The sequence below is a fragment of the Arachis hypogaea genome, chromosome 13, assembly GCF_003086295.3.
Source record: "Arachis hypogaea cultivar Tifrunner chromosome 13, arahy.Tifrunner.gnm2.J5K5, whole genome shotgun sequence".
Lineage (NCBI taxonomy): Eukaryota > Viridiplantae > Streptophyta > Magnoliopsida > Fabales > Fabaceae > Arachis > Arachis hypogaea.
Window position 1 is genome coordinate 145,286,119 of NC_092048.1, and position 12,429 is coordinate 145,298,547.

Sequence of the window (12,429 nt, forward strand, 5' to 3'; positions counted from 1 at the left end):
CAGTCTGAATAAAAGTTGCTGCTATATGTACCGTTTGACCTGTTGCTTTATCAGATGATTTCCCATCTTTTGAAAATAGAATGAGGTCTGTCATGCCAATATCACTAACAGGTTCCTTCTTTTTTGATCTTTTGAGCAAACTTTTAAAATGATTATGGTGTTAGGCTTATTAGTTAGATATTTTGTCTCTTAGAAATAACAGTAGGGACTGGAATGGATGGTCAGATTAGCATCAGGATAAGTGAAATTACAGCTAGATACATAAGATTGCTTGTGTAATATTAACGTTTTTTCTTATATAAGTAAAACATGAACATTAAGGCCAATTAAGAACATTGTTTTTTACCTGCTAATTTCTATATCTATCACTCTGTAAAAACTTGTCACCAGATGAACTTTGAAGCTTGAAATCATAGTAAGATGGGGAATCAAAAGATACACAAGATGGGTGCAAACAGAGAGATCCATTCGGCAAAGGCAAAAAGCAACAAGAAACTGTATTGCAAGGCATTATGGTAAACCAAACCATCTAATCAGTTCTGAGCTTCTCCTCAACACTTGACTTGCTAAGAATCACTACACCAATTATGATGAGTAAGGCACCTGCAAACCACTGTGGAAGAGTTATTTTGCATGAGAACATGTTGAACAATGACAGGCAGATGAAATAACAAGAATATGATTGAGAAAAGTAAGTCCTTTGTTTGTGGCATATTAACAAACAGTTGGTGTGGTGTGGTGTGGTGTGTACCTGAGGAGAGAGTGATTCGTGGAAGAAGAAGAAACCAGCCAAACCGGAAGAGATGAAATTAGTGGCGAAATTGGTGACGGTTGCTTGAAGCGAAGAGAGGGATTTGAGGCTGTTGACATAGCATCCCCACATGGTGACATTGAAGAGGGCCACAAAGGCGTACCTAAGAAACTGTGATGCAAAAAGTTAGGATTTATTTGATGAGAAATAGGAAGGAATAGAATAGAAAACCTGATGAGGAAGGGGGAGCTTAGTGGAAATAGCGGCAAGGGCGGCGTTGAATCCAGCACATACTGCCCACCCATATCCATACCCTCCTCCTGATCCTGCATCCATGGCTGCTCACAACTCACTCACTCCCCTACCAAACCAACATCACGTTTCCTCTACTATTTAATTTTTTTACATTAATCACTAAATATATATTAAATAATAAACATAATAATGAATTTAATAGTTCAGCTTTTATGTGCATATATTATTTTTTATTTTTTTAACATACTTACACGAAAAAAATCCTTAAAAAATAATAAAATAATAAAATAAAACATTAACCTCAATTAAATTTATAACTTCTTTCATCTTTAAATTTCACTATCTTTCTTTTTATCTAGTTTCATGTTTAAATTTCAATATTTTTTTTAATTTAATTTTATGGGAAGATGATAACTAAAAGTTATTAAATAATTTAGCAGGTTTGATTAAATTATTATCTAATAATTTTTAACTATTAACTTTACATAAAATTAACTACACTTGAATTTTCACCTTCTTTCGATATTCATGAGTTTAATTGTACAATAATAGGTTGTTGCACTAATCATTTTAGTTAGGGGTATTCACAGGTAACTCGATCACCTTCCCAAACTGACCCGACCTAATTATATTGGTTCTAGATCTAGTGCATAATCAAATACAATTAGATCAGATCCGATCAAATCTGATCTTAATTGATTTGGTTATTGGTTTTGAGATCGCAAAAGTAAACCAATTTAATTATTCGATTAGTTGTAATATTAACTAAAAAAATAAATAAAATCTAATATATATACATATTTATCTCTTAACTCTTAAATCTTTTAAATTATAATAATTATTTAAGTTTAAATTGATCATGTACTCCTTCTTTTTTATTATTATTATTATTATTATAGTATTTAGATTATTTTATTTTATTTTCAATCGGTACTAATTAATGACCCCAATCAATTCAATATAGGTTTAATCGGTTCGAATTGGTTCGAATCTATTAACTATAAATTTTAATGGATTTGGTTCTCATTTTTTCGAATTCGAATCAATCCAAAATGTAACACTCCTAATTTTAATTGTCATTCATTTATAGTAAGATTTTACAATAATAGATTATTGAATTAATCATTTTAGTTTGTTAATATATTGTTCAACATTTACAATACTTAAAAGGATTCACCTTGAAATTTGTCACTTACTTACGGAATTGAAACCATGCAAATGCTAGCGATGCAAAAAAAATGTAAGGAAAATGGAAGTATGTTGTGGAGTACATGCAAGTAAATTTTTATAATGGGAATTGAGATTTATATAATTATCTATTTTGATTTTTAAAATTTAAGATTGTCTATAATGGTCCTCTATAATTAGGTCTAGACATTAATGTAGTTCTTCAATTTTTTCCGATGATAATAATTGCACACACAAAATGCTGAAGTGGCATCTTTCCATCATCCAATATGATGGGTAAATAACGTCGTTTATTTTTCAGCACAAGAAGTCAAAAACTTTGTCGTTTTGTATATGAAGGTCAAAGAAATGGTTTTGACCCATAACAAAGTAGTCTTCTTCTCTATCTCCACTGTTTTTCTTCGTTTTCTTATTAATGGTGTTAGTAAAGGGTTATTAAAATCCTTCGTTATTTAGGTTGAACTAACGCACAACTAGATTAAAGTGGAAATAACAGTGTTTCGAAGGAAAGAGGTTGCTTCCCTCTCATTCTTAGCCAAGGTAATCGTTATTGTTGGGGTTTAGTAGTTTTAAATTTTTTTAATTTATTTTTGAAATGTTTGTATGATTGTGTTCTATGGTGTCAATGTTCTTGTCAATGAAAAACTGTTATGCTTTCTTGCTACTATTTTTTCTAGGATTTGTTGATTGCTTATACATTGAGTTGGGGTTTGGGGGTGTTATGCTTTTTTATGAATGGAATAGGGGATGATGTTGATGGGGTTAAAACTATGCAATTTTAAACTGTTTTTTGGGTTTTGATTTTCATCTATGAAATATACAAAAAGTAGTATATAATGTATGATATTTGTCTCTGACTCATAATGTTAATGATGCATAATTTTATTCTAAGGCTGTATGATCTCTTTTGTGATTGTGTAGATAACTGAATTGATTGATATCATCATATACCATGGAGGTAATTTCCAAAAAAAAATTAAGACAAAGGCAAGAGAAAAATTATGTCATTATTCCTGTTTTAACTATATGCACTCTTAGGTAAGAAAGGTCTTTGATTGAAGAAGCAAAATTGGATTGCCAAAGATATGGTGCAACACTAGATGAAGTGGTATAAGTAATTGAGTAAGAAGGGTCTTTCGCTCTTCAAAAGTTTGAAGTTATCAATGACTATTTGGATGAGGGTTTGAACAAGAACAATAACAATGATAATATAAATATAAGTGTCAATTTCATAGCCAAACATGTAAGGGCCAATGAAAACAAGAGGAAAGAGAACGGAGGTTGAAAAAGAATATAAGTCAGACAAATAATGAGAGAAAATTAAGGTTTTAGAGAACAAATTGGGTACAAATACACCATCATCACGTCAGCTAGCTATTGCAGCGTCCGGCAAAGCAAGGAGGGTGCCACTTCAGCACTCCATTTGTCCAGTCATCGCCAAAAAGGGTGGAGAGACTACAATGGTGGCCAAACATGAATCTGGAGGACCACTATAAGTAATTTTAAATTTCGAGGACTAAAACAAATAATCGCGAATTTTAGAGACCATTATGAAAATTTACTCTGATTTTGCATGGTCAAAACTCAAAATAATGTCGTCAATCACTTTTGAGGTACCGTGTTGTTCCTATTTGAAGCAACTACCTATCATAAAGAGATAAATTACAAATGATACCCGAATGCACAAGGTAAAATACAGATATGTAGAAATAAATAAAATGGATCAATGTGATGTTAGAAACAAAATCAATGACAACTATGATTCCACGATCCTTTCGGTCATAACATCACCAGAGCCAAAAATGCCCCCACAACGGATATCAAATACTGAAGACTACACATTTGCATGTTCGAAGATGCTTTCGAGGGGCTTGAAGGTCCAAGTGCCGTCGGAGCCAAACTCATTCCACCACCACTCGAGTTAGAACTGCCATCAAGATTCAATGCCCAAAATCAGATATGAGATTTCTTTAAAAAAGGGTAACAATTATTCTTGAATCAAATAAACTGAAGCATGGATGTGCATGGATTAAGATTTTATACCTTCCAGTGTATATACAGGATCCATAACCTGCAATGGATTACAATGAATTAATTGCTTAGGTAACTTTCTAAGGAATAAGCTAATAGGAACCAGGAAACTAAATTCAACATGCTGTCCATGGTATATAGTAAACATAAAATGATACAAATTCCATGGCATCTTAGTAAGCATGCAATTTGAAAATAACAAAGTGATAAAAGTGTAGGATACCAAAAGATTAGAGTTAAAATAGAAACAAAAATATATCAACTTACTAGGATCCCTTGTAATAATTGTAGCAGTTCCATCAAAGTCGCATGTTCCTCCAGTACTATGAGTTTTCTGATAATAATCATTAAAAGCAAAAGAGGCGTGGCTTTTCACATTATTTGGGAGATAGCATGGCTGCCCTTGTTGAATAGCGGCACAGTTTGCTCCACCTTGTCCACAAGCATAGTTCAGGCCAGCTTGCAACTTATCACTGTCTGCACCATCTTTTGCCACACAAAAAACTGATGCAGAAGTTCCATTAATCTGGCCAGAAGTACTTAAACTCAACGGATAAATAGCACTACCATTAGCATAAAAGATTCCCCAATTTTTTTCTGATATTGGTCCATTCCTCTTGTCTTCATTAAATAGTTCATATATGTATGCACTTATAGGCATGTTCACCTGACTAGGGGGCCCTGAATCATTCAGGACTCGCCGAATCAGGTTATTGTTGTATGTCTCAGCATTTCCTACAGTAGCATCTGGTTCATTTGATCCACCCAACGATGGCCAGCCAGTCTCAGTCACAATAACGGGTATATCACTGAAATCTAAGGCATCTATAGAATAGTAGGCAGCGTCCACCATAGCATCAAACATGCTGTTATAGTGGAATAGAGTGTTTGGGTCAACAATTTGCTTCACCGAAGGAAGGGGTTTGAAAAGAGCATATTCAATCGGGAAAATGCCGTCACCTTTAGTGTATCCATAATAAGGGTAGGCGTTTAACATGAAAGAGGAATTTGTGTTCTTCAAAAACTGAAGCAGTTGGACCATTGTAGAGTTCCATGAAGAGTTAAAGGTGGCAGTAGAAGGAGGAAAAGGCTTGGGGATAATATCCATAGAGTGTGGTGTTGAGACTTTGACCCGAAAGTTGAGGTTTGCAGCAACCAGGGCTTTGTGAAGAGAATTCATGGCAGGAACCAGAACCGGGGCAACATTTGGGATTGTCGAAAGAACCTCACTGCCAACTGCTATTGCTGTGATATTAGTTGAAGGCACATAAGCAAGTACATTTTTATTAATCCAGGCTGCAGCTGCTGATGGAGATTCTCCTATTCTTAGTACCTCCTCATTGGTGACACCAACAATTACTTCAATACTAGTGTTTGAAAGGGCTTGTAGTAAGTGAGTGTCGGCATCATATAGACGAACATGAGTAATTTGATGGGCCTTTAGTATAGCAACAACATTTGAAGCAGCCGGCAGGTCAGAAACATCAGTTCCAATGTTTACGCCAACAAATCCACCTATAAGTTCCAGTTGATCCAAATCAACAACTGATTGTAACAATTCCATATCATACAGTAGAGGGAAACACCCCCATATTTTATGTTCAATAAACAAACAAGCAAACATAAGAGACTCAGCATTCAGCTTGCAGGGTTAATGATTTCACAGTTAGAATCCTAATAGACAAGGAGATGTACCGGTAACAAAAGTAGGTTGCAATCATTTAAAAAGTATCCCCTTTTGGTCCTTTTCAGAGCCCCTATTCCTCTAACACCCAATTGATGAACAAGACCAAGCTTAGATTATGAATGATACCATTTAGTATATGGACAGAACCCCCTAAGAAGCAAGCTTAGTATATTGGCAGGACTTATCTTGGGAATGCCTTAGAATTCATATAAAATCCAGTCCCGCAGCCAATGCCATGATAAATTTCATTTTAAGACTAATTATTTTGAAAAGGGGAAGAGTTTTAGGTCTGTAAGAAGGCATGCTTATTGTTTAGGCTGCAGATATGAACCATTTGGTGTTGAGTATTGATTCAAAACCTGGTTTGGACCAACATGATAATAATATCTTGGACATTTTCCAAAGTGAGATCACTAAAAAAAACAGAGATGTATGATTATAAATTACCTGATGCAGTGGTTAGCATAGCTAGTGTGAGCAGAAAGACATTTGTGAGACATTTTTCAAGATTCATCACATCCAATATCATCTCAGCCGGCAAGTTCAACCCAAAATTACTGCCAATCAAAGCCTGCACAACCAGACTTCAGCAAATAATAAAACATGTGATATACAACATATTGCATAAAAAAAATATTTCAATAAATTCTGAAAAATGGTATACTATTTGCTATTTTGTTTAAGTCTCAACTTCTCTTAGTAGACCTCTATCAACATTATTCATGGACCATGAGAAACAATTTCTCTTATGGTATATTATTTCCATGCAACAACATTTGTAACATCTAGCATCAAATTAAACTATGCACTGCCATTCAGATTACAGCCCAGCATAACTTACAAAAAGTACTTAATTCATAGTTCACATTTCTACAACTAATTCAATAACCTCAGAGTTTGTTCCTCTAGAATTCTTAGGGCACAGCCACTCAGGAAGTTTAATTAAGTCTTGGGGTGCCTCTCATTATCTGCATCTGGACTTTGTTCTTCTCCATAACCATTTTTAACTAATATTGTAATAAGTGAATACCAAAAAGGAAATTTATGTTATAGCAAATTTTATCAAGAAAGGTAAAAAAGAAAACAAAGAGCAATGGGGGCCTAGCTTCATACCAAAAAAAGGGTTTACATTTTACCATGAAATGAAAAGAAGCATGGAGGAGTTGCTAAAAGAAAAATGCGGTAAATGACTAAATGAAGCTACATGTATATAAATGTAAAGAAAACCTGATCTAAATATAGAAACCCTGTAAGAGTTAGTGTTGTTGAATAGCTCCTCTTCTCGCTCAAGTAAGTGAGTGATTGATGACTTGGAGAGTTGAAGCAGAACACAGAAGCCACCCAGCAGCGGCGGCAGAAGAAGAAAACCCCTGCATCAATTCAATTCCATTCAAATTTCAAAACCTACATGGTTAAAAAGTAGTGGCCATAATGGAAGATTCAAGTTCACATTTCCCAACACACGCACAATTTTTGTTTAAAATAAAAAAAGGAAAGGGAAAACATAGAGACACACAAACACATACCGCAAGGTTTGAAAGAGTTTGGTAGGTAGTGGGAGAAGAGTTAGTGATTGAAATGTGAATGTGATGATGATGGAGAGTGTGTGTTGTGTTGAAGAGTGAGTGAAGTGTTTACGAGAATGAAGAGTGAAGAGAGTGAAGAGGTATTAAGTGCAGAGCTAAACGACAAAAAGAACAACAGCTCAACATCACTGCCGTTTATTTAGGCTTCTCTAGCCTCTTCTGTCTTCCTCTTCCCTTCTCATCATTTTGAAATTATTATATTTTAGAGAAATGCTATTGAATACATATATCATGTGAATTAAGTCTAATTAAATTTAACAATAAAATTTAGGTGAGTGAGTGTATAAAAGTGATGGGAATTATTTTTGTTGATGTTCAACTCACTTAATTTGGTTGACAACAAAATTTTTCCCTATAGTATTACTCATATTTATTATATAATATTTGATGTCTATTATATTATGAGTAAATAGTTATTTTTAATTATCAAAAATTTAAATGCAGATAAAATTAACTATAAAAAAATTAAAATTAACTTTGTACTTATAAAAAATAGATTTTTACAGATAAAATTATGCAAATCGTAAAAAATTAAATAAAACTTTTAAATTATCCTCTAATATAACTTAACTCTAATTTTTAATTTTACTCTCTATCATCATTTTTTCAATTTCAAAATTTACCACCACTCTCATGTTTAACTACTATTATCAGTGCGGTCATCACCATCCTTCTTTCTCCCTACACTGGTTCCAAAGTTTAAACTAGAACAAGAGTATAACAAGAGTTAGCAAAGCTATTAGAAGAACAACAACTAAGGGGCGGCGCTGGCAGCTACTGCACTACCACATGGCCTAATTGCTCAACCGCAATAAACCCCAAAATAGGTCAAACTTGATCGTTAAATACAACGTCGCATTCGTTGAAAAAGTTCAACCAAGTTAGTCTTTTTGGTAACGGAGTTCAACTAAGTTAGTCTACATTCAATAAAAATTACTTTTATTAGTAAGAATGTGAATCTCCAACTACGTGAATGTTCTCGCGTTCCTCTCCTCTTCCTCTTCCTTTTTTTTCTTTTCTTCACATTTCTCTTCCTTCTTTTTCGCGTTCCTTCTTCTTCTTCTTCGTGTGTTTCCTTCTCATCTTCGTTCGTTTATTCCTGTTGTTGCTGCATTCTTCCCTCCTTCTCTTCCTAGTGATTTTACAGCATTATGGGATTTTTTCTTTATTTGATTTTTTTATTTTTATTTTTGTTAAAAGAATAAAGCCAGAAGAAGAATGAGAGGGTAAAATAAGAAGATGATGAACAAGAAAAGAAGAAAAAGATGATGATAATGATGAAGAAGAAAGAGGAGGAGTTTTGAGTTCAGTGCATTCTAATCTTAACTTGTTTTAAACTGAGTTTGTTTATGTATCGTCGTCATTAAGAAATTTCGGTGCATTTTAGATTTGAACTATTATAGATATAAAAAGAAGACAATGATAACGATGATAATAATGATGACGTAGGAGGAAGAGGAGATAGAAAAAATTCAAATGAGAAAAGGAGGAGGAGGAGGAGAAGAAGAAAAAGATAGAGGTAGTGGTGACAACAACGATAATGAAGGAGAAAGATGAGAAAAAAAGATGAGGAAGAGGAGGATGAGTTTTGAGTTATCATTTAGTAATTTCGGTGCATTTTAAATTTAATTTCGATGCATTATGAATTTAATTTCGGTGTTTATTTGTGTGCCGTTGTCATTAAAAAATTTCGGTACATTCTAGATTTGAACTGTTATACATATAAGAAAAAAATGACGATGATGATAATAATAATAATAATAATAATAATAATAATAATAATAATAATAATAATGATTATGGAGGAGGATGTGGAAAAGAAAGAAGGACGAAGAAAATCAAATGAGAAAAGAATGAGTAGGAGAAGGAGATGGAGGTGGTAGCGTGGTGGTGGTGACAACGAAAATAATAAAAAAGAAAGATAAGGAAAAAAGAAAATAAGAAGAAGAAGCAGCAACATCACGAGTAGAAAAAACAAGAAAATAAAAAAATAAAAAAAAACAAAATTGACAAAAAAAGAAGTCATCAAAAGACAGTTATATATAATGATACGTTTAGTCAAAAGACAACTAGAGATAGTAACATGTGGATGTTAATTAAATTATACCAACTTTATTGAACTTAATTAGATAATTAATTTAGTTGTAGAGCATTATTCTTATTATATGTACTAACTTCATTGAAAAATTAATATTAAAATTCAATAACCTTCTCTTTTATTCCTGCATTATTTTTAATACAGGTGAAATTTACATTTATTTTAGTAGATATACTACTTATCATTATTTATCATGATTTAAATATATTTTTATTTGGATATATGATAAACAAAAAGTAACTTGCTAAAAATTTTCTGAATCACTTGAATCAGCCTAAGCATCCAGATTCAATTCTTCCCCAACATCATCATCAATCCTCTATCTATTATATGCAATAACAGATATCAGCTAATTAAAGTTGAAGTTATAAAAAATAAAACTTGCATTTGACCTATATCTCTCAAACACAATTTTTTCTTTCTTGTATCTTTGATTTTTATCATGTGCAATCACATGAAAAGATTCAAACTAGATATTAATCAACATTAAACTGATATCATTTTCTAGTCGTAAGAGGACACTGTCTAAAAAATGTCCCACATTTGGCGCCTTTGAGCTCCGCAAGAATGTGCCGAGTCTCGACGAGACACGTAAAAAAATTGTCTAAAAGAGAGAAGGTGTTGGTGTTAGTGTCTAAGAAGAGTGTGAGCTTCTTGAACTGTTACTGAAGGAGGGAGAAGTCGTTGGCAAAGTCAGAGAAGTTGAACTGGAAGAGGGAGTACCAATCGTGGATGTGAGCGTTAAAGTGGACATCGGAGATGGCGATGATTTGGTGAGCAATAGTGTGGTGGGAGCCTAGAAAGGTGATAGGCGGAGGGCGAAATTGCAGACAGTAAATCCAAAAAGTAGTAGTAAAAGAGTATGGCGATACATGCAACTAAGAGAACATAAAAGAAGGTTTATAGATAGTAAAGATAATTTAGGGATTAATATTTTAAAAGAACAAAAAAAGAATCAAATTGTAAAAATAAAATTTCTTTCACCACATCAGCTAGTCATTACAGTATCAATATGGTAGGACTCAATTCAACTCAATTTTCTAATGACATGTAATTGACATATAGTGTCTTAAAAATTATTGTGAGTCTTAAAATATAATTTTAAGAACAAATTTAAATAATTATTAATTTTAAGAATCAGTTTAATATTTGAGTGCGAATTTAAGAACTAATATAAAATTTAATTCTTAAAAATTAAAGTATAATTTAATTCTTTATAAAAATATTATCATCAAAAGTTTATAAAACCAAAACTCACGAATAGCTAATTTTACCATAAGCATACATTTATTTAAATAGGAGTTAACATAAAGTCTAACTTAAGCAATTTTGTTATATAAAAAAAGTATACACTTCTTAATAAAAAGTCAGGTTGAGAGTATATTAATATGCTATTAGATTTTATTTTAATTTTTTTCATAAAAAAGAAAGATTAAGGAGACAAAAAGATAGGTCAATGAGTTATAACTTAAATGACATAATTTTTTTATACTCACTTAAAAGATCGCAAATTCGAGCCTCCATATTTTCGATAAAAAAGAGACAAAAAGATAAGACTGTCAAAATAGGTCAAATTCATCGGACTAACTCGTTTATTCATTTAAATGGGCGAATTTTGTTTCTAAAATTAAACCCATTTAAATTTTGGGCTAAACGGTTGAGTCCGATTAACCCAAAAAAAATAACGAGTTAAATGGGCTAGTCTGCAGACTAAATAGGTGGTCCATTTATTTTTTTTAAAAAGAGTAGCACTTTAAGCTGATATTTCTCTTTATTTGACCCATCAAATAAAAAATAATGTTTATTTAAAATTTTGACCTAAAAATGATATTTTTTGTCAAAATATTTTTTAAAAAATAAAATAAAAGGGTAAACAGAGCCAGTCCGTTTAACTCATTGGACTAACCATAAATGGCGAAAAATTATGGCCCGTGAATGAAGCATGCTTAAATGGGTCAAGGCTAAATGGGCTGGGCTAGCCAATTTGACACCCCTGCAAAAGGATTAATATATCATCGGCACGTGAAATTAGATTTGTTGATAAATATAGAACATCTGCTGCATACAAATATCGTCAGTGATGGACATTATTTGAAATTATATCTGCCTATCAAATACTTGTACATAATTCTTGTATAAAATGTTGCTCACCCTCTTTAAAATGACTTTATATGTTTTCACAAAGACCATTTTATAACACTACAAAATTTATGGTGCATGAAATAGCAAAGAAAAACGAACATTCACAAACAAAAATTACTTCTTCCTGTGTATGGTATAATCTCACCGTTATAATAAACTCGCAAATTTACAATACTTTTTAGAACTTCAACTTTATTCAACCCAACTTTTTGGACACTACTAAATATAAAAAAAATCACAAGTATAAAAGATATAAAATAAAGAGGAATAGGAGTGGAAATAAGGTATGAATCACGGATGAATTTGTTTTAATATCTATAGACAAGACTCTCGATTAATTTTTTTTGTACAAAACGCAACTTGCGTTTTTCAACTTTTAATAAAAAAATTTTGCACATTTAAAATACAACCTACATTTTAATTTTTTGATAAAAAAAATCTTAAAACGCAAGATACATTTTGTTTACATTAAAAAAAAAGGGTTAAAAATGAAAAATACAACCTACTTTTTTGGGTGTTTTAAGAAAAAAAAAAGTGAAAAAGCAAAATTCAATCTTTGATTTTTACTGATATCATTGTAGTATAAATATTTTATACATTTTTATTTTATTAAGTTACACGATAATTATTTTCATATGTAAAAAAATGAGCCATGCATGTATGAAGTATATAAATATATTCATTTATTTAT

The 12,429-nt window shown here is 32.1% G+C and overlaps 2 protein-coding genes across 4 annotated transcripts; both read right to left on the reverse strand.

Annotated features, from left to right (window-relative positions):
* Window positions 1-267: 267 nt before the first annotated feature.
* Window positions 268-1,197, reverse strand: LOC112792685 (uncharacterized). Of its 2 annotated transcripts, none has more exons than XM_025836009.2 (3): window positions 983-1,197; window positions 752-922; window positions 268-613 (listed from the first exon to the last, which is right to left on the reverse strand). In XM_025836009.2, exons 1-3 carry the CDS (start codon window positions 1,085-1,087, stop codon window positions 530-532), a joined length of 360 nt encoding a protein of 119 aa, XP_025691794.1. In that variant the 5' UTR covers window positions 1,088-1,197; the 3' UTR covers window positions 268-529. The 2 variants fall into 2 exon arrangements, with proteins under 2 accessions (XP_025691794.1, XP_025691795.1); XM_025836010.2 differs by having other exon boundaries at window positions 268-603; window positions 983-1,155.
* Window positions 1,198-3,720: 2,523 nt separating this feature from the next.
* On the reverse strand, window positions 3,721-7,670 carry LOC112792687 (glucan endo-1,3-beta-glucosidase 4). 2 transcript variants are annotated; one of them, XM_025836011.3, is made up of 6 exons: window positions 7,439-7,670; window positions 7,140-7,282; window positions 6,360-6,483; window positions 4,493-5,740; window positions 4,238-4,265; window positions 3,721-4,121 (listed from the first exon to the last, which is right to left on the reverse strand). In XM_025836011.3, exons 3-6 carry the CDS (start codon window positions 6,439-6,441, stop codon window positions 3,974-3,976), a joined length of 1,506 nt encoding a protein of 501 aa, XP_025691796.1. In that variant the 5' UTR covers window positions 6,442-6,483; window positions 7,140-7,282; window positions 7,439-7,670; the 3' UTR covers window positions 3,721-3,973. The 2 variants fall into 2 exon arrangements, with proteins under 2 accessions (XP_025691796.1, XP_025691797.1); XM_025836012.3 differs by having other exon boundaries at window positions 6,360-6,496; window positions 7,439-7,577.
* Between the last annotated feature and the right edge of the window lie 4,759 nt (window positions 7,671-12,429).